At 49.9% G+C, this 17991-nt stretch overlaps 1 protein-coding gene across 6 annotated transcripts in view; it reads right to left on the bottom strand.

The window, feature by feature from the left end:
• The window catches only part of DNM3 (dynamin 3), a 369444-nt gene that overhangs the window by 23347 nt on the left and 328106 nt on the right, over positions 1-17991 (bottom strand). For all 6 annotated transcript variants that reach the window (XM_045838502.1, XM_045838503.1, XM_045838504.1 and 3 more), the window contains 2 exons: positions 8736-8900; positions 326-552 (listed from right to left, as the gene is read on the bottom strand). In XM_045838502.1, coding sequence (XP_045694458.1) covers positions 326-552; positions 8736-8900 — 392 coding nt within the window. The remainder of the gene's footprint in view (positions 1-325; positions 553-8735; positions 8901-17991) is intronic.

Here is a 17991-nt window from a genome sequence, read left to right as displayed (position 1 = left end):
CTATACGTAAATTCCCCTTTTACATAAACATTCTATATATAACTTATTTTCTCACCAGCTTCACAAGAACTTGACTATCTTTTCACTCCGATACTCAGAGAACAGCCTCACTCCTTTTAACAGCTGTGTAATACTCCACCGGGCGGACGCATTGTGCTCGTTTTGGATGGACAGGAGTCGGGAGGATCGGACCCCCCTCTCTCGTGCCTGAACTTCCATATATGGTTTCCTCTTTTTTTTTCCTGGCGAGGTCTAGGGGAGCGCTCCCAGCAAACGACACTGACCCGGCCTGGCAGGCGTCAGGGCCCGCGGGCCTCCCTCCTACCTGCGGGAGCGCAGGATCCAGGAGTCGTCCACGGGGGGCGGGGCGGGGGTGAACGTCGTGGCCGTGTTGATGTCGCCGATGATCGCCAGGGCCTCTTTCAGGGCCTGGTACATGCGCAGCATCTCGTCCCGGCGCTGAGCCTGCTCCGCCGACTCCTCCATCAGGGTGTTCTGGTCCTCGGAAGAGTACAGCTGGGCCAGGAGCTCCGAGTTGATGAAGTCTTTCACCTGTCAGAAGAGGAGCGACACGGGGGTCAGTGGGCGGTCGGGTGGTAGGGACTGGGTCGGAGCCCGTGGGCGGAGTCCGCAAAAGTCCCCCCTGGGAAAAGGGCCGTGTGGTGCGCCTGTTCACTCCCATTGTCTTCATCATCCCCCCCACAGTGCTCGGACCCGTGCCGGTAAGCCCTCCCCCGCCCCAGGGCTGCTGACACGAAAAGAGATCACAGCGCGGATTGGTTGAAAAGGGAGCCCCACTTCGAGGCCACCAGAGCAGGGCCTGCGGCTGGTCCAGCGCGTCCATAGCCCTGCCGGGGGCTGCCTGGCTTGCAGACCAGGGAGGTGGGAGCAGCAGCAGCTCCAATGGGAAACCACCTCTGTCCTAACACACGTCATCCGTTCCCCGGCGTCCCCGGCCCCTCGCCGAGCTTTTACCCAAGTCCCTGGAGTACAACGAAGACCGCGGCTTTCAAGGCATGCTCAGAAGTGGGATGCCCACCAATAATAAGTACAGAACCATATATAATTGTGTGAGTTCATTTACAAAGAAAATGATACGACCTCTACCTTCTAGACATTTACAGTACACACTCCTTAACAGGAATGAGGACTGACCAGCAGTTCTGTGGTTGACAGATAAAAGGAGACTAGGTTACGAGCAATCCATGCGGGGCACAGCAAGGAGGGAGAGAGAGCCAGCCACCACATGTCACAGCATCCAAGATACCACTGGTTTTAAGACATGCCACTATTCTATGCACTGCAGAAAAAGAAACAACAACACCCCACCGCCCATTAAAACTACGCCAGCCAGCATGGATGGCCCTGGAGAGCATGATGCTCAGTGAAATAAGCCAGTCAGAGGAAGACAAACACCACGTGATCTCACTCATACGTGGAATCTAACGAACTCACTGAACTAACAAGGGAAATGGGGGCAGACTCCTAGACAGAGAGCAGATGACAGCTCTGGGGTGGAGGCGAGGGGGCGAAGGGACTGAGCAAAAAGGAAAAAGGACTCACGGGCATGGACAGCAGCGTGGTGATGGCAGTGGGGGGTGGAGTATGAGAAGGATAAATGGTAAGGGGAAAAATACAGTAAAAAAAAAAAACTATACCAAGATGCCGAGATGCCACTGAGTGGAACAGGCGTCTGTCTTCATGTCAGAAACGTTAGACGGGGGAAAAACGAACGTGAGAACTGCGGAAACACGCATGTCCCAGGTGCCGTCACAAGCTGGCTGATGACTCTCACCACACCCTTAGAAAATGTGCCGCTGTCCCAGCGTTGCAGACGAAGAAACTGGAGTTCAAGAGCTTTCAGTGACTCGCCCCAAGTAGCACACTCGGTCGAACCCAAATCTTCCAACTTGACGTCTAGTGCTCTTCCCATCACACCCTCACCCCACTTGGGCCGGGGGGCTGAGAAGGGACCCTTTGTGTGAAGCATCATTATTTCAGATGGTAGAGCCAGGACGCGAATTAACGTAAACCTAGGGGAAGAAACCAACTTGGGGTTTTCAGTGTCTCCGTTAAAGGAGGAAGCTCTGGCTTACCCAGAGTCACTGAGTCACTCACGGAAAGGCCGAGACCAGTCTGTCTCATTGTTGTAAACCCGGGCAGGCAGCACTCCTGTCCAGTCCTCGAAACGCCTGGGCTGTCGTTAAATGTGTGACTCAGAGACAACAGGAGTCTAACATAGCTTCGTGATTTTGTAATGGTGTCTAACCATGCAGAAAGTTCTAGTACTCAGAAAATTTGGCTACATCACAGCTTCACTGCGAAAAAAAAAAAAATATGTCCTCTGCTCTTATTTTGTAAACCCAGAGCGGTTCAAATGTGGAAGTAATCTAATTCACAAGAAGTATTCAGACAGCTGTCTGGGAGAGCGGAGGTTCATGTGTGATAGCTGTGGAGGGTAAATTTGGCCAGGTAACTGGGGGCCAGATGCAAGGCCTCGAACGCCAAGGAAAAGTGTTTGAACTTTATCCACTTGGCAATGGGGAGCCATGGAGGGCTCTTAAGCAAGTAAGTGAAACAATAAAAGAGAGTTTTAGGCGGATGAATCTGGCTGTGACGGGGAAGGAATTTGCAAACGGAGATACACGTAGATCATCCTTGAGACAACAGGGTTCCATGCCACAAGGTTGCAGTGGGATTGAAAAAGTGGGCACGTACAGATGACGGCACTGGGGAGAAAGCAGCCGGGCTCTCGCAGCTGGGCGCGAAGGGCAGGCAAGAAGGGAGCCTGCAGCCTTGAGGGCTGGGTGAGTCGGAGGAGAAAAAAGCGGAAGTCCAGAAGGAAAAGTCAGACTTTGAGAAAAGTCAGTAAATTGGGCCGAAAGATTTATTGACTTGTAAACACACTTGCAGGTTCCCAAGGAGTCACGGGCATTTGCACAAACCTTCCACTGCTGGGCGTGTGTGCACTTGGAGGGACGGTGCAACTCCAAGTTCAAAACCAGACAATTTTCCTGGCATCGGCCAGCGGCTGGGTAAGCTCTTTGGAAGCTTCACGTCTTCCTGGAGTATCACTTAGAATCTATTAGACGCGATTTAAAAGAAGCTCCTTCCAAGAATAGATTTAAAGCAGATCCGAATGAAGAAGCAACTGTCAAACAAGCCACAAAGTGACATAGGAAGGGCCTGTTTCCACTCATGGGTCAAAGACCTGACTCGACTCAACTCCTCCACATAGAGACGGTCCGCCCAGCACTCGCCGACACCCCCAAAGGCTGGTCCGTCTTCCTCAGGACCGACCTGAGTGTTCTGGGCAGGAGCGGGGACGGCGACAGGGCACGGGGTTAAGCAGACCGTGTGCGTCAGAATCAGACCGTTCCGTGTTCCGCCTGAGCTCGGACACTCCCGGTGCTTGGGCGAGTAACTCAGCGTCCTTGAGACTCAGGTTCCCTTTCTGTAAAGCGAGGACAATGGTCGTAGCTGCCCCGAGGGTTGCGTGAGGATGAAGTGAAATTACCCGTCACGCTGCCCGGGGTGTGTGCCCAGTGCCCCGCACGCGGGAGCGACTGCCATGGCGGTGCACAGGCGGGACGGGCACCGGTGCGCAGAGGCAGGAGAACCCATGCAGAGCTGCTACCGCGGTGCGGGCATTGGGTGACAGGGTCCAACACAGAGCACAAGTTGATATTTTATCCTGCACTTAAGCAAAGTTGTAAAAAGACTCTTTTCTTCCTCTCCTGCTAGTTTGCTGGACAGGGGGCGGGGGGAGGGGCGTCGGGGAGTTTCCAGACACTTCAGGGACTTTCTGAGCAGTTTGGATGTCACTCGGACAGACATTTATATCAAGGATTCTTCACGACAAGCGAAGAGGCCAGGGCTGCTTTCGGAGGTGTGCGTGCAGAAAATACCCTCGCAGAATATGACATTAACAAATGAGACTTGGACGTGAGATGTAAAATAAGATTTATGCATTTAATTAAAACACCTTAGAGCCTCTGCACCTTTGTATGGCTCACACACACACACACAAATCCTCACACACAAAACCTCCTGGCTGTGCAGACTCCCCGGGGCTGACACACAGGCGTCGCTGCGCCACGCAGGTGCCCGGCGCTGGCTCGGTGCGAAGGAATGTGAGGTCATTAGTGCTGCTCCACGCGGCTCCTCTCCCTTGCTTTACCCCGTCTCCAGCAACCTGCAGCATTTTTGGATCTCGGCCACTTTTGTCTTTATCACTGAGACCATTTTACAGGCTTCGCAAATAGAAGAGCCATTTCCAGAGCCGTCGTACAATCCAGGCACTAAGGAGACCGTTTCCCTAAAATCTCTGTGTTTCTGGACGGAGGGCGGCCGTGGGGAACACAGCCGGGGGTCCCCCGTTCACACAAAGACACGCGTGAGAACGTGACTGAAAAGGTTAAAGATGCTTCGTTTAGGAGGGGGGCTTGTGAGAATTTTGCGATCCTTTGAGAACTCACAACTCTCTCATTTCCCCATCTCCCAGGGATTTAGTTTGGATAAAGACCCACCAAGTTCTCCTTCTTTAAAAAGTCACATCCTTTGACTCACAAACCCATGTTGTACAAAAAAAACAGAACTCAGAAACAAAAGGGCTGTGAGATTCCCTACTGTGAGATTCCGAAGTTCAAGACCAGGCGGGACTAATCTGTGGTGTGAGAAGTCAGGAGTGTTACCGTGTTACCCCTGGGGAGGGGTGATGGGGTCGGGGTGGAGGGGAGCGGGGGGGGGGCGGGGGGCTTCCGGGTCCAAGCGGCGGGTCTGTTTCTGCAGCCGGATGCTGAATTCCTGACCCGTGGAAACAAATCACTGCTCTGGTATTTAAGACGCACTTTCCTCTCAAAGCGTGGACATTTAAAATAACACTCCACTCCGCGGGCATTAAAGTTAGTTGGTTTTGAAACGAGGGCACATGTTACCAATTGTCGGCCGGAGCGCCAGTGGCCGGGACGGGGCCCGGAGGGGTCCAGGGCTCCGGGGGGCGGGCGGCTGCCGCGTGCGGTCCGAGGGTGCCACGCACGCCTCCAGGCTCCGTCCTTGGGTCTTCAGAAGTTTCACAAAACCTTCACACTCTGTTTATTTTGTGTCACCTGGGCTTGTTGAAACAGTATGAGAGACAGCGTTTTAAATTATTTGGATGGAAACCATTGTCTCTCGTGTTTAAACAGACCCCGATTGAATCTCCGCGTCACCCGGAGGAAGACACCCCATCTGTGGGGAAAGGGGACAGGAGCCCGCTGCTCTGACGAGGTGGCCTTGAGGGTTCCCTAACCTCGCACGCGCGCTTGCTGTCGTCGATGGGGACTCTCCAACTGCATGGAAAGGCGTGGGCTTTTGTCTTGTTTCTGCCAGCCCCCCACCGCCAGTGGTATAATCCCAAGCAAGCACTCCCCCCGCTGTCAACCCCAAAGCCTCAATGTCACCAGTTATAGTCTGGGCAAAGCGGGGAGTCCCCAGCGTGTGGCTGTTTTGTGGGCTCAGTCACAGCGCCATGTGCCTCTTGGCCGCAGGCACTCGTAGGACAGAGCTGTGTCCCCTTTCTTGATGCTCTGGTGGAAAACCTCGGGCGGGGGAGCCGCGGCGACGAGGCCATCCCAGCGTGCTGGCCGCGGGGCGTTGCGCGCGCTGACCTTGAAGTCGCTCCGGCCGGCAGCCCGGCCAGGGCGGCCGCCTGTCGTAAACCCGCTGTTTCTTTCTGTCGCTGTTACCTGGTGTGTTTAAGCACTGGAACAGCTGCTCCGTTTCAATAGACAAAGGCTTACAGTATGTCTGAGGCGAGGCATTTACGGCTGGCTTTAAACTTCTTAAACAATTCCATATGGAGACTTGAGTGGCAGAACACTTAATGTAAACTTTCAAAGGAAACTGCCCACCAAACTCTGAACCTTAGGAAACTTGGCTGAAACACATTCCCTTTCAGGAGGCGGACCGGCCGTTCCCGCTTCAGAGAGGACAGGGACGGCCGCCATTCCTGGTTGTCGCAGGGCGACCGGCTTCTCCGCCCGAGCCGAAGCCACGCAGAGACGCCGCAGGGCCGGGCGGGCGGCGTCCAGGACAAGGAGCCCACGTGCTCCTTTCCTGGTTGCGGGTCTTTGGTGAGTCCTCTCGCTGGGAGCTCTCTTCCCTTCAAGTCACACCAAAAATCAGCGCTCTCGAGACACAGTGCTGGGCATTCGCCACGTTCTGCCCCTTGAACTCAACGGGGCGCTTGGGGAACGAACACCAAGGGCTCAGATGTCGGTACACGACGATGTGGTGAGGGTACGACTCCATTTAAAACAGGGGATTTCTATCTTTATACATACGTCATTACATATATACACATTGTTATTTAAAATATATATTCATGTACCTGTATGTTTTTACATCAAGAGTAAGAAAACGGATAAAACCATACTCCCAGGAAAGCAGGCGCCCTAGATATATAAAACTGTTTTCTGATAGGTATGAAAAGTTGAAGTTCAAACAAAGGCAACCATAATTTTGAGAGGAAGCCAGCATTTTATGATGCCTTGGCTTTTCCTGTATTCCCATGAGCCTCTGCGTCAAGGTTTGACCTAGAAGTCTTACGTGAAGCCTTCGCTGAAGTGCGCTTTCCCGTGGTTCTGGTTTTTCTTCTCATGTCAAAAGAGACGCAATATTTTTTTTACTGTTGTTCAATTATAGTTGTTCCCCTTTCCCCCCACTGCTGTGCCCTGCCCCGCCCACCCCCTACCTCCCATGTGCAACTCCACCCCCACCGTTGTCCTTGTCCAGGGGCCCTGTGTATGGGTCCTTGACCTGCCCCTGCCCCTGCCCCTCACGGAGCAGAGCTCTCCCCGGAGGTGGGGCTGGGCCGTCCCGTGCCAGGAGCGAGCTCACCAGGGAGGGGCCCCCCAGGGCAACCACCCTACGTTCCTTCGTGTGCACACATGTTTTTCTCGAGACAGTGAAAGCGGAATAGATTTGCAGTAGGGTCTCTCTCCTCCTTCCCACTCGTCCGTGTCCAGCTCCTCCTCGAAGCTCCAGACGGGAAGTACTCTTTCCTGCGCTCGTGATTTAACCCAGCGCAGAGCACGGCGGCGGTGGGGCCGCCGGCGGCCTTAATGACTCTCGGAGAGGCAGCGGGAAGATAAATGATACCTAATCAGGGAAATGTTTAAATAAGCGAGGGCCTGCGCGCTCCGTGGCCAAACAACCTGAACTCGTTTAGGCAGAGTGAAGAGGGCAATTTGAAAAACACACAGACTATTTGTTTAGTGCTTTCTGTTTTTCAAAATGGCACATGGCCACATCCATTACGTTCTCCGACGATTCTGGGAGGCTCAGGAGTGACTTCGACTCCAATGACCATGGGCAAGGTGGTTTGCGTCGGGTCACAGAGCAGGCCACTGAGCGAGCTCAGGAGTACGACGCAGGGTTCCCAAACTGTGAACAGGTTGCCAACCTGCCGCTGACCGTCAGAGCAGCCTGCTAACCTTGTCGGAACGCACGCGATGTGTGTGGAGGCGGGGCTAGGCGCCAGGCGGTTCAGGCGAGTGCGTGGGCCTCCTCACAGACAGAGGACAGGGCGGCCGGGGACCACGTGGATTGTTGGGAATATGATTTCGGAAGGAAGCTTGAAATGGGCATAAAGGCTACTTTAGTTCTTCAACAGGCAGCCGCCTTAGTTTCTCCCTATCACATTCTTCCCAGTCCTGCCACACCGACTATCTTCCGGACCAGACCCCTCAGCCAGGTGCTTTTTGCATCTGGAGGAAATAGATGCCACAAAGTCTGGCGATTTGTCTCAGGTGAGCAGAGTCTGTAGCAAAACCGGGGTCAGGATCCACGTTTCTCCTGAATGTTAGCCTGGGGCTGTTTTCAGCGTTCTGCCACCCGAGTTTTACTCGTGACAAGCAGGTGCTCATAACCTACCTTTGATTTAAAGAAACAGGCGTCCTGGGAAGACACGTGGGGATAAAAGAGCGGGTGTCGCACTTTTTTCAAGAGCCGGGAAAGGCTGCTGCACGACGCCCCGCCATAACCTACCTCACCTCAAAGGTAATTCCTCAAATGGCTGGTGATGCTTTCTGCACGTGAACGAAGTAGCTACCACGAGAACCGGCCCCGACCACACAGTGTAAGTATTGTATCGTGACTACTATAAAGATGACCGTGAAAAGGGGGAGATTCCCTGCGATGCAGGTCCTCTGATGGCTGGTGTGGCAGGACACTGCTAGAGACCTGTGGCTGTAGCATCCTTACTTTAGCACAGACTGACTTTGTATCCAAGGGGATAGGGCACAACGCCCTTCCCCAGGTTAAAACGGCGATCCCTCGTTTGAAGCAGGTGAAGACGATCGTGTTGACTTACTGTGCATACGTGTGTATGTGAAAAAGAATGAATATCTTTTGCCTTTAATCTCAGCGTCTAGGAGCCAGGGCCACCTGGTTTGATTGCTGGCTTTGCAACTAACTTATATCCTGACCACAGCGATGCTCTGCTTCCTGGTAAGCAAGTTCACACCCTCCTGTAGGAACCAGCCAATGGGGAGCACCACAGTCCTGCAGCTGGAAGTCCCGTGTTCTCGTCCCCTGCGCGGCCGCTTACCACCCGCAGTGGGAAACGACGAACCCGGGGGACAGGTATCCCAGCCACCCAGGAAGGATCACATGGAGACTGAGGGGAGTGCGAGCCGTCTCCCAGGCAGAAGGGTTCGGCGTTCGAGGGAGAGAGAGGCTTTGTCATCACTTACGTTATTGATCATCAGGTGCATTATTGTTTTGGGAATTAGGTCCCGGATGCATTTGTTGATGATCGACATGTAGGAGTCCACGAGGTTGCGGATGGTCTCCACCTGCCTCTCCAGCTGGGGGTCCATGGAGAAGTTTTCCGCTTGGCCGTTCTCGTCGTTTTCCGCCTAACGGAAAGGAAAGGACACGTGGGTTATTTCGCATTCGCCGAGGAGAAAGAAAACGGCGGGCATTTTCAGGGGACCCCCTTCCGTTCACTGTGTTTGGAGTTACTAGCTGGTGACACCCTCAGGGGGCAGCCCTTAATTCTGAGACGAGATCCAAACCATGCGGTTCTTCTCCTTCTTCTTGCAGCCCGTCAGACCCTGGGAATGGCAAGCCTCCTAATTCTGAATGGATGCTGAGAGGGATAGGCAGATAAACAGCGCACCTCACAACATCCCTCTGGGGAGCGATCTAATCTTAGGCCATCTGCAAGCTGGCCAAGGAAAGGAATCCAAACACATGTGCAGATGTGAACCTCTGGGAGGGGTCCCCGGGGATGCTGGAGATTACAAATAACCTTGGTGTTCTGGAACTCCCAGGTCTGCGCCGAGATGGACCAGCATTCGGACCAGCTCAGATTTAAAACTAACCCTCCGAGGCCTGGCCTGGAGCCAGCACGTGAGACAGAGAGGACAATTCATTTTTCCATGCACTTGCTGGAATTTGTTATGCAAATTCACGCTTCTGTCATCACTACCAAAGGCGGGCTCCGTTGCGAAAAACGTGCAATTTTAACTTCCAACTTGTTACTCTTTGTATAGAGCAGAACTGCATCTATACTGAAAGCATTTGTTTGCGCAACAGGAGAGAAGCATCTGTTTTCTATACGACGGGACTTGAGCTAATTCCTTTTGGCTTATCCACCAGAGGCTGGGCTGGAACGGCATCTTCGTCATTAAATGTTGACCTATTGGCTTGGCATTGAAATCAATTTAGAACAAATGGTCTCCATTTCAAGCCAGGTCGAACCATCTAAGGCCCAGAACATGATACAAATATTGTTAGTGGTCTGGCTACTTTCTAGCATTTGGAAAGATCTAATTATGAATGCAAAAAAAAGGGGGGGATAATTTATTGCTTCCAATGTGAACATAAAGTATTTCTCCTTGGAAATGTACATACTTTGATCTGCCAGGCTTTCGATCATCCAATCAGTTCTAGGAAAAGCTCTGTGCTAAATGGCTTCAACGGATTTATAAATGACAAGCTTTTCCTTTGAGTCAATATGCATCTGTGAAGGCCACAAAGTCAACAAAACAAAGACAGAAATCCGTTCTCATCATTAATGTAGGCTTCTCTTGCTCAGAAATAGCCAACACCTTCAGAAAATACTAAAATAATAGGTGCTTATTCTGAAACACAACGGTCATTTTCCAGTCCCTGAGAGGACGACCCTGTGCTCCAAGGACACTTCAAGGGCACTTCTGAGGCATCTTACTGTTGTTACCACAGCAAGGTCAAGGATCAGAGGTTTCAAAAATGACGGCAGTTCTGCTTTATCGCTTCTTGTCGAATGGTCTTAGGCCACTGAGACCAGTGGACCATGTCTCAGGCAGCTCTTCAGTTCTTAACCTGTGACACAAGCCCCGGCGGGTCTGGGACCAACGGGTCCCACGCCGAGACCGTGATGTGGTGAAGCGACAGAGGGAAGCTCCACCACGGCCGCGAGGAGAACCACTCGCGTGTTCAGACGTCTTTCCGGCGGTGGGGGAGGGGGGTGCGAGGAGCCACTGCAAGGGCGCCCCGCATCGAGCACCCTCGCACCGACCCAGACCCTGAGACGTGCTTTAGAGGGGACTGTGTGTGAAAGGGAAAACCTGAGGTTCACGCGCAGGCTCTGCCCAGTACTGGCCGGGTGGCCCCACTCCAGTCCCTCGACGTAGCCGAGACTCAGCCTCCCTGTCTTTAGAATGGGGATGCGCTTCCTGGGAAAACCCCTGGAAGCTAAGCAACGCGTATGATGACGCATGTGAAAGGACCTAGCCAAAGGCATTGTGGGTACTCGATAAATAAATATGAATTTCTGAATACTCATTCCTGAATAACAGGGAGCTGCTGGACTCTCAACACACATTTTAAAAATTAAAGGGGAAAAAGGGGAGCATAGAACATGGACAATTCGAGCGATAGAAAGATGGCAAACCATGTTTTTTGTGTTTGTGTCCCGCCAGCTGGTCCCCTTGGGCTCCCCTGCTCCCACCTGCAAAGACTCTGCATCTTTCAAAGCCCCGCCCCCAGCCAGCCTCCCAGTGCTCACAGATCCCCCCAGCACCCCCCACCCTGCACTTCACCTGTGTCTCGTGCTTGCTTGTATTGCTTACTCTCCAGCCTAGTTTTAGGCTCCCCCCCACTTTAGTCTCTGGGGGCCGGTTTATCTCCCCCTTCTCAGCACAGACCTGGACACACAGGAGGGGGAGGAGGAGCAGCAGGAGGAGTTAGGTCCACCAGGGGATCTGCCTGAGCCCAGGAGGCCGTCCAGCACCTCCCGGCTCTCCAGGAGCGTCTGCTTGTCCACGTGTTGGCGGGGGGTGGCGGGAGACCAGACAAGCTCCCAGTTGATGAGTTAGGATCCCCGACGATGCGGTCATGGTAAGGGTGATACAAACGGCGAGGAAATTGTGTGCGTCCATGAGAACAGATGCCCCACGGCTTTGTGAGGACAGCATCTTGTATATAAAGCAACAGCGATGTCTGTAATGGAAACCACGCTGTCCTCCTCTCAACTGAAACATTTTCCCGCTGTATGTAACAGTAGGGGGTGAGGGCATTTCAGCATTGACACGCTCCGTGCCTCTGAAACATTGACTTTGCTCTAGGTGCTCGGCTACACACTTTGCACGGAAGACCCACACCACGTCCCAGGGAGGCGGGTACCGTTTTGCACACCTGTCGAAGAGCATGCCGGGGCTGTGGGAGCCGATTCATTCAATAAACGTGGATGAATGCAACATTAAACCAATGTCTATTTTTCCTTAGGTACGGAAAAAAAATCAAGAAGTATTATGAAACACTGCAACATCTATTACTCTAGCAAGTCAGTTTCGCAGATAAAATAATAAATGTAAAAATGAGTTTCTAGGAAAAAGATGTCTCACTGAAACACTGACATGTGTAAAAAATAAGTGATGCGGCCAAAAGAGAAAAGCAGAATAAGGAGCATTCACTCAAAGAACCTCCAGGAATATGGAATGTCAGGGAAATTACAGCAGCACCTACGTTTTTATAGAGGTACACTGGATTTCTCCATTTCACACTATTCTTAGCATTTAGCCTCACTTTAACTTTTGCACGTCAAAATATGCAAAAGACCCTTACTTTCACTTTTTGAAACCAGATGCAATTAAGCAAAGTGAATGGAGAACACGGAACAGTTTAACTCTCGACACACACACCACACACACACACACACACACACACACACACACACAGCACTCCAGAATAACCAATGAACCCGTTTGGAATTCTCTTTGGCTTTTGGAAATACTAGCAGCCATGTGGTCACATGTTAATCTTAACTCTTGTGATAACGGCATGGACATGATGGGAACCACAGAATTCAGAATGCGATTTTTCCCCCTGATTTTAGGAAGAAAGGAGGAATCCTTGCCCCTTCTAACACGTCTAAGATGAATGGGGAAAATGTACATAGATGGAATTTTTCTTTCAACTGAGTGATTGCGGAGCTCCAACACCCCCTTTTCCTTAACCCCAGCTCTCACCGAATTCTCCTGTGTGCTTTCTGAGTTGTACGCTGTGTATGACTATGCTTCTTCTTTGTTTAAATTATAGGGTTGCAATGGGATTCTTTGCCGTCTAAGCACTGAGTGGCAGCTGGTTAGCATTATCCTCATCAAGGGAATGGAAAATAAAAATAGTAATTTGTCTCTGATCTTTGAGGCAAAAAAGAATGGTCTGCAAACATTTAACCTTTTATGAGCTGGTTCACTGAGGCTGTTTACAAAACGTGAATAATATTGTGAAAACCAGCTTTCTTCTGAAAGAAAAAATACAATGGGTAGGCCTTCCTACTGCATTGGGAGAAACCTAATGCAATTTAAACAATCAAAAAATAACAACTCAGCCCCGTAAATGCGAAACTGTTTATAGAAATTGATAGCCTAACTCTCCCATGAAACTATTTGCACAGCATTAGAAAGCAAGCTGTCTTGCAGAATTTTAATTTATAAGCTTTCTCCTAAAGACTTAATACTTTAAGAAGTGAGGGAACAAAATAGCCCAATTAGGAGCAGTTCCCACCAAACGTGGAGGCACCCACCACAGAAGCTCTAGGCTGACCAGGACGTCTGTTTTCCATGTGCTTTGTTTGGGTCACTTTCCTTCAGTCTCTTATTTAACGATGCCACAGGCTTCTCTGAGGATCACTGGAGCCATGTAAAAAGCTTGGTGGCTGGCAGTCTGTAAAAGTGGAAGAGGAGAAATCCGAGGTTCCCTGGCACAAACGCGTACATCGACATCCTCGCGAGCTAAGGGGGGTTCGCGGAGCCTCTTCTCGCCGCCCACGGGCAGCCCTGGGCGATCTCCTCCAGACAAAGTGATTTTTGCAGAGAGCCTGCGCTTGCCCCCCGCTGAGCATCTTATTATTGTTCCGCCATTTCCCACTACCTCAGACGAAGAGTGAAAATATTCATCATGAAGACACTGTTGCCATGGCGACGCACCTTGGCACTTCCCAGCCTCACGTTACAGAGAATGTTTTCACTGAACAGTTTTCTCCACTCCCACCTCTTATGCCAGGGGCTAGAAAGGCAGGAATAGCACTTGTAAATCACCATGGGAGAAGCACATTCCGGAAAGACTCCGAGGGTATCTAGGCTGTAGTCTGGAGCTCTGTGGCAGGTATTTCATGCACCGAGACAGTATTGTTTGTTACAGATTTTTATTTATTTATTTTTAGAGAGAGGGAAGGGAAGGCGAAAGAGAGGAAGGAAAACATCAATGTGTGGTTGCCTCTCGCACGCCCCCTACTGAGGACGTGGCCTGCAACCCAGACATATGCCCTGACTGGGAATTGAACTGGCGATCCTTTGGTTTGCAGACTGGTGCTCAATCCACTGAGCCACACCAGCCAGGGCGAGACAGTAAGTACTGAGATTTAGTGTCTCAGGGGACTGTGAGAGGTACATAGGAAGTCTGGGAACGCAGGCCTGGCTGGGAGCTTATCTCTGGCCGGCAGCACCGCGGTGAGCTTGGGCATGGCGGGCCTCCAGGGGGATCTTCATGGATGGTAACCCTGGAGATGCCCTCAGGGGTAACCCTCAGGCGTTGGTGACATCGCACAGCCTGAGACGGAGAGAACAGGCTCATCATTTTGTCCCCAGTGTCCTCTGTATAGGAGAAGATCCGCGAATATTGTGGAACAAATGAAGGAAAACCCAACCCGGGCTGCTTCCTGAGGGTCTGGGTTTCTATTTCAGAGCAACCTGACAGGCGGAGCCCCAGACACCCGGGGTGTTGCTATCAGCACGAGCTCCTGAATTCCTAGGAGGCAGTTCTCCCTGTGGAGCCTCTATTGTGCCGGGCGCCACGACTACTTGGTTAATAGGACACATCACTGCTTGCATCCAGACTGTCTTTCAGCGGACACGCAGATCTTGAAGGCTACCTGCGGAGGTCTGCGGGTATGAGCTGAGATGGTCGACAAGATGCGGGGAAGCAAAGGGGCCTCTGGGTGCAGGTCCAACCTGCGAGAAGCACCCCTCGTGCAGGAGAAAGCCCCGAGCCTCCTCTGGCCCGGGTCACCCCTCGGCAGCCCCTGAGCCAGCAGGCAGGGCCCAGCGTTGTCTGCTTATGTTACTTTCATTTTTTTATTCTTCCTTGACTCTGTTCTTTACCTGTTACTACCTTTTATTCTTCCTATAGCTTTTAGTCTCCTTTCATATCCAAAGGGCATCATAACAAACACTACAGAATTAGGTAAGATTCACGTGAAATTAGCCATTTAGAAAAAAGAAGCCCTCAGGATTTTAAAAGTACTGACTTGATTAAAAAGAAGAACAACAATGCACATATCTTAATTCTGATGTAGCTCTAGTTTTTTTTTTTAAACAGTCATTCAGCCCAGCAGCTGCCAACAGAAAACATCTCTGGTGGTGCCAGTGGGTGTCTAAGTCTGTAATAAGGAACTGGGGCGATGACAGCAAGGACTAGGGGGAATACAGGGCAGGACTGACTCCCTCCTGCAACTGCCAGTCGCTGCATTTGCATTTAACACATTGTTTGCGGGTAGTTTTTATCACGCGCTCTACTACCAGTCAACATAAAACGTATAAATATGTTTCCCACATACGATGTGTTAAGCTGCATTAAAACACGTGCTTTTATCTGCAACTGTGAAAAAACAGAAGCGTGAGTATGAGGACTCTTAGAGAAATCTGAAAACCTACATACTCCTCCCTGGGGGCCTCCTAGAATTTACAGGAATTCCAATCTAGCTTTTAACCTGTCGAAAGGCCTGCACCACTCTATGTGACAGATAAACTCGTGAACATAAAAGGTTCATTTATCAGATATTTTAAACACATTATTGAATGTTGCTATTTAAACAGTCTTATTGTGAATTCCTCTCAATTGAATGTTGCTATTTAAATGATCTTACTGTGAATTCTTCTAAAATTTATTTTATTGTTGCTCAGTTACAGTTGTCCCAATTCCCCCCACCCCCTGCCCCCCCGTTGCTCTCCCCTGCCCCGCCCACCCCCGGCTCCCTCAGTCAGTCCCCACCCTGCTGTCCATGTCCATGGGTCCTTTATCCATGTTCCTTGACTAGATCCTTCCCCTTCTTCCTCCCATTTTTCTTCTTCCCCCTCCCTTCTGGCTGCTGTCAGTTTGTTCCTTATTTCCATGTCTTTGGTTCTATTTTGCTTGTTTGTTTGTTTTGCTGATTAGGTTCCCCTTAAAGTCGAGATCATATGGTGTTTGTCTTTTACCACCTGGCTTATTTTGCTCAGCATAATGCTCTCCAGCTCCATCCATGCTGTCGCAAAGGGTAGGAGCTCCTTCTTTCTCTCTGCTGCACAGAATTCCATCGTGTAAATGTGCTACAGTTTTTTGATCCATTCATTTACTGATGGGCATTTAGGCTGTTTCCAGCTCTTGGCTATTGTAAATAGCACCGCTATGAACAGAGGGTGCATAGGTCCTTTTGAATTGGTGTTTCAGGATTCTTAGGGTGTAATCCCAGCTGTGGGACCACTGGATCAAAAGGCAGATCCATCTCTAGTTTTCTGAGGAAATTCCATACTGTCTCCACGGTGGCTGCTCAGTCTGCCTTCCCACCAACACTGCAGGAGGGCTCCCTTTTCTCCGCATCCTCACCAGCACTTGTTTGTTGATTTGTTAAAGATGGCCATTCTGACTGGTGTGAAGTGGTATCTCACTGTGGTTTCAATTTGCATCTCTCTGATGGCTGGTGATGCTGAGCATCCTTTCATATGTCTCTGGGCCCTCTGTATGTCCTTAGAGAAGTGTCTGTTCAGGTCCTTTGCCCATTTTTTAATTGGATTGTTTGTCTTCCAAGTGTTGAGTTGTATGAGTTCTTTATATATTTTGCAGATAAAATTATAAATATTTTTGGAAAATTTCAAACTTTATATATTGAGTGTGCTTCCCATAAAATAACAGTTTGTAAACAGAATAATTTAAATGGTTTCTTTAAAATTAATCACTTCTAGTGTCCCAGGTTCGATTCCCAGCTAAGGTACATGCCTGGGTTGCAGGCCATAACCCCCAGCAACCGCACATTGATGTTTCTCTCTCTCTCTCTCCCTCACTTCCCTCTCTAAAAATAAAAAATAAAAATAAATAAAAATAATTTAAAAAATCACTTCTCTTGCCATCATTTTTTATTTCAGATAATATAAGTAATTTTGAAAGAGCCAAAATAATTTTTCAAATATCTACTATTGGGGAAGATATATGTATTTGTTTAAAATTAAATGTTGTTAGAAAGAAAACCCTTTCCCTAAAAAATGACTGAAATTAGAACCAATTGATGCAAATTTATTCTTTGATTAAAAAAATCACAGCATTTCTTTGGAATAGCAAAACAGGAATTAGAATGTTTCCAAAGAGAAAAATACCCAGAAAATGGGAACAGCTAAAATAAGGGCAAACATAAAAACAATCTGTGATGGTTGATTTTATGTGTCGACTTGGCTATATCCAGGTACTTGGTGCAAACATTATTTTGGGTGTTTCTGTGAGAGCAATTTTGGATGACATTAACATGTGCCGTGGTGGCCACAGAGCAACAGACTGTTGGCCACCATGGGGTGGGCCGTACCCAATCAGTGGAAGGCCTGACTAGCCCAACAAGCCTGGCCTTCCGCAGCAAGAGAGAATGCTCAATGCAGACTGCCTTCAGACTTCTTCTGAAACATCAGCTCTTCGTGATTCTACAGCAAACCGCCTTCGCACTTGAACTAGATAATCAACTCTCTCAGTTTCTAACCTGCCAGCCCATGCTTCAGATTTTGGAATTTCCAGCTTCGATAATTATGTGAGTCAATTCTCTCTCTCTGTCTCTCTCTCTCTCTCACACACACACCCCCTGTTGGTTCTTTCCCTGGAGAACCCTGCCTAATACAGTCTCACTGTGGATTATGAAACATTGTTATAATCTATGGGGGTCACTGTTACATTGCTCAGTAGAGGTTAAAGGTGCTGCGAGAATTCAGAGAAGCAGAAGATCATGGAGAAAACTCTGGTGGGCAGTCACGCTGGCCCCACACTAGCGAGTGACCTTGACTTCACCGCATTCTCTAAGGGAAAGGGTGAGGAATCAGAAACAACCCCTACCCCCATCCTCTCTGCTCTCCCTCCAGGTCTTGCCACCCCCTCCTCTGTGGGTGGGGCTAAGACTAATGGCCAAGCTCACCAGAGTAATCTGTGCTTTAGCAATCCTACTTCTATTATCTCCAAAAATGTATAACGAACGGCAGGGGGCTTGTAAATTATCACCTCCATCATACTATTTGTTTGGCAGATATTCTTAAAGTTCACCCATTTTTACGTCTATGCAATAAAAAACCTGGGTTTTATTACAAAGATTGAAAGATGGACAAAGATATGGAAGAAAAAATAACAAATATCATAAAGCAAACTCTGTCCGTTGTTTTGTTTTCCAAAAATATTTACATGGATGAGTCTACAAGCCTTATAGGAAAGCTAATGAGGTCCTAGAGAAAGCAGGGG

Source organism: Phyllostomus hastatus, unplaced genomic scaffold (assembly GCF_019186645.2).
Source record: "Phyllostomus hastatus isolate PE091 unplaced genomic scaffold, TTU_PhHast_1.1 phas_contig_283, whole genome shotgun sequence".
NCBI classification, from domain to species: Eukaryota; Metazoa; Chordata; class Mammalia; order Chiroptera; family Phyllostomidae; genus Phyllostomus; species Phyllostomus hastatus.
Note: the sequence above shows the minus strand (reverse complement) of the source record. Positions and strands in the feature narration are given on the sequence as shown.